General features: G+C 37.0%; 1 protein-coding gene across 1 annotated transcript; it reads right to left on the minus strand.

Moving 5' to 3' along the window:
• Window positions 1–1648: 1648 nt before the first annotated feature.
• LOC126017699 (olfactory receptor 5A1-like) lies at window positions 1649–2611 on the minus strand. The gene has a single exon (XM_049779749.1). It carries the CDS (start codon window positions 2609–2611, stop codon window positions 1649–1651), a length of 963 nt encoding a protein of 320 aa, XP_049635706.1.
• Between the last annotated feature and the right edge of the window lie 1330 nt (window positions 2612–3941).

Here is a 3941-nt window from a genome sequence, read left to right on the forward strand (position 1 = left end):
GTGTTAGAACTTCTAAGAGAAGTTGGAAGAAGTATGGATGATTTTAACCTCTCAGTAAGAGAAAACAGTGTTTAGTTCATTGACTTGTATTTGCTCACCACTAGAAGCCCACACCTATTCATGGATAAAATTGATGCAGCCATTAATTTAGTAAATGTGTCCATGTTGTATTTTATGTATATATACCTAAATATTTAAATTTTTTATTTTGAAAATTATAGAGGTTTCCTAAACATTACACATAGAATTATTTGGCCTAGAGAATAGGGGAAATAGAAACTTGAGAGTGCATCTTTTTTTCTGTATTATTTAACTCCATGTCCTATTATATTGTAAAAAACCAAGTTTTTATTTGAAACAAATATTTTCATTTAGGGAAGGCTAAGCAAATTGACATAAATTAGTATAAAACACATCTAGAACTTCTTATTTCTGACAAGATTTTTTTTCCACTAGAAGTCTAGGCAACATTCTACAGAAATGCCAGAACAAATCTATATCACAAATATGCCATTACTCCAGCTAATATTCATTGTAAATGTAATTATTTAATATTATGAGAGGGTTGGGACCAGAGTGATAGCACAGTGATTGCTTTGTATGCAGCCAACCTGGGTTCTATCTTAGGCATCCTATATGATCCCCAAGCCTACAAAGAGTAATTTCCTTTATTTTATTTTTTGTTTTGTTTTTGGGTCACACCTGGCAGCACTCAGGGGTTACTCCTGGATCTTCGCTCAGAAATCGCTCCTGGCAGGCTCGGGGGACCATATGGGATCCTGGGATTCAAACCACCGTCCTTCTGCATGCAAGGCAAACACCCTACTTCCATGCAATCTCTCCAGCACCCACAAAGAGTAATTTCTGAGTGCTCCAGGTATGATCCAACCATTCCCCTCACCAAAAAATATTGTGAGGGGTAAATTATCTCCAAAGTAACATAAGAACAGCAGTAGAGAGTTTTGGGTATTTTGGTGATGGTGAGGTACAGTTATGGTGTACATCAAAATCTTAAATGTTAAATATATTGTAACTATTATCTAAATATAATAAAAAGGAAAAACAAAAGAATTGTTTCAAAATTTTCCCACTCCATGAAATATAAAGTTATTGAAATAATTTTATGAGGAAAGTCATACAAATAATTAGCACACAACCTGATATGTAGTAATTACTCAATGTGCATTGGCTATTATTTTTCTATGTTTACAAATAATCAGTAATTACATTTTTTATTTATTTTATTTTAGGGACCCATACTCTGTGGTTCTCAGTGTGTTTTTTCTTGTTCTGTGTTCAGGGAGGTGTTCAGGGGACTCTAAGGGGTGTTGATGATTCAACCTGGGTTCATTGCTTACAAGGCATGTGTCCTATCCACTGTCCTTTTCCTCTGGTCCCAGTTTTAGCAGTAAAAAAATTCCAGAGATGCTCCAGATTAATAGCTTAATTTGAGGGGAATTCTAGTTGACAACATCTATACCATAATAATAAGATACTCCTTTCTCTAAGTAGATAAAGATTTGATGTCTGATTGTCTACGGCATATTTTGCAACAAACTTTAAAGGAAACAAATTAAATTGTCATTGTTATTATAATACATATTTAAATATTTTCATGTTTTCATTAAGGTAACATTGTCAAATATTATTAATGTGTAAAATGTATAGCCCTCCTTATCACCCTCTTAAGGGCCTCTTTGATTTCCTTGTTCCTAAGACTATAAATAAGAGGGTTTAACATGGGAATAATTATTATATAAAATACTGACAGCATCTTATCTTGCTTCTCAGAGTGTCTGGAATGAGGATGCAGGTATACAGAGAAAGATGTACCATAAAAGAGTGTCACCACTGCCAGGTGGGAGGCACAGGTATTAAAGGCCTTGGCACTACCTTTCAAAGAGGATATTTTCAGAATAGAAGCTGTAATAAAACCATAGGATAACAGGATAATGAGCAAAGAACCACAACCTACAAAGAAGACTACTAAAAACAGAATCATTTGGGTGATGAAGGGACTGGAACAAGACAAAATAATGATCTCTGTTATGTTACAGAAGAAGTGTTCAATGACATTTGGCCCACAATAGTGGAGATTAAAGCAAGGAATTGTTTCTAATAGACTACAAAGGAAACCAGTCCCTAGAGCCCCAGCAGCCATCTTCTGACAGAGCCCAGGCGCCATGATGGTTGAGTATTGTAGAGGGTTCCCAATGGCCACGTATCTGTCATAGGCCATGGCAGCTAAGAGGCAGAACTCAGCCTGACCCATCCAAGATGAAGCATAAAATTGAATGGCACAGGCAATGAAGGAAATCGTTTTTTCATCTTTGAAAAAGTCTGAAAGCATCCTTGGGCTGATGGATGTAGTATAACAGATGTCTATAAATGAAAGGAAACTGAGGAAAAAGTACATTGGTGTATGCAGGTGTGAATCCATCCTGATTAAAATGATCAGACCAAGGTTCCAAAATAATGTAACCAAGTAGATCCCTAGGAAAACTGGAAAGAGAATAAACTGTAGCTCTTTCTCATCTGTAATTCCTAGTAGAACAAATACAACAACAGATGTATGGTTTCTATCCTCTTCTATAAGCCTGCTTGGCATCATCTGCAGAAAAAAAGGTGAGAAAGTGATTTCATTCTCAAAATAAAATTTACTCTATTTTTATTCATTCATGCACCTTACAAAACCAACACACTTCTACTCTTCATCCATCGATGATTGAGTTAACATTGGCTTTATAAAAAGTACCCAACCACGGGGCTGGCGAGGTGGCACTAGAGGTAAGGTGTCTGCCTTACAAGCGCTAACCAAGGAAGGACTGTGGTTCGATCCCCCGGCGTCCCATATGGTCCCCTCAAGCCAAGGGCAATTCCTGAGTGCTTAGCCAGGAGTAACCCCTGAGCATCAAATGGGTGTGGCCTGAAAAAACAAAATCAAAAACAAAAACCAAAAAAAAGTGCCCAACCTCAACTGGAACTTCTTTTGGATAGATATTGCATTCACTCTGTGGACAAAAGACAGTACCTGGGAATTCTTATTTTATTAGCAAATAAATGCTTAATTTTTGTTTCCCTCTCAAATTTTACAAATATATAAGAAATATAAATATAAATATTCCCAACTAGTATAAACTGTGATAAATACATGTTGATAGCTTATTATTTTAACCAATTTTGCCTCTTATATGAAACTAGCATTTGAGGAAATCTATGATAAATTATCCCTGTTATATAAAATAAGGATCCTAAATAGATATATGACCCAAAACTTTAAAAAAAAAATTCCCTCACTGAGTTGGGGTTGCTGCTCAATAGTAGAATGCACAGCTCACATGTGGGAGGTCCTGGGTTTGATCCTAAACACCATAAATTTAAAGGAGACTAATTAAAATAGATGCCCAAATCCTTAATATTAAACCAATCAAGCCAACAATTCATAAGAACTATCAAATGGCGGAGGCTAAGGAGATAGTTCAAAGTACTAGACCATATGCTCTATATGTGGGTGCTCTGATTTTTTTTTTTTGTGGTTTTTGGGTCACACCCGGCAGTGCTCAGGGGTTACTCCTGGCTCCAGGCTCAGAAATTGCTCCTGGCAGGCACGGGAGGACCATATGGGACGCCGGGATTCGAACCGATGACCTCCTGCATGAGAGGCAAACGCCTTACCTCCATGCTATCTCTCCGGCCCCGGGTGCTCTGATTTTAATCTCCAGCATGTTCCCCAACCATATCCAAGAATCACTCCTGAGCACTGAGCTTGGTACCACCAGGAATTTAAAAAAAAAAGAGGTCAGGAGAGGATCTCTCCAAAAAGTATCATATGTAATTCAATTCTAGGAATAAAGGATTAAATCAATATCATTCACATTAATTAAGAATGGAAAAAAAAAACACAAAAAAACCTCAGTGGCCGGTGAGGTGGCGCTAGAGGT

The sequence above is a fragment of the Suncus etruscus genome, chromosome 9, assembly GCF_024139225.1.
Source record: "Suncus etruscus isolate mSunEtr1 chromosome 9, mSunEtr1.pri.cur, whole genome shotgun sequence".
Lineage (NCBI taxonomy): Eukaryota > Metazoa > Chordata > Mammalia > Eulipotyphla > Soricidae > Suncus > Suncus etruscus.

What these genes read in the sequence shown, in the direction of transcription:
- LOC126017699 (XM_049779749.1), bottom strand. Translation starts at nt 2,611, where the DNA reads ATGATGCCAAGCAGGCTTATAGAAGAGGATAGAAACCATACATCTGTT.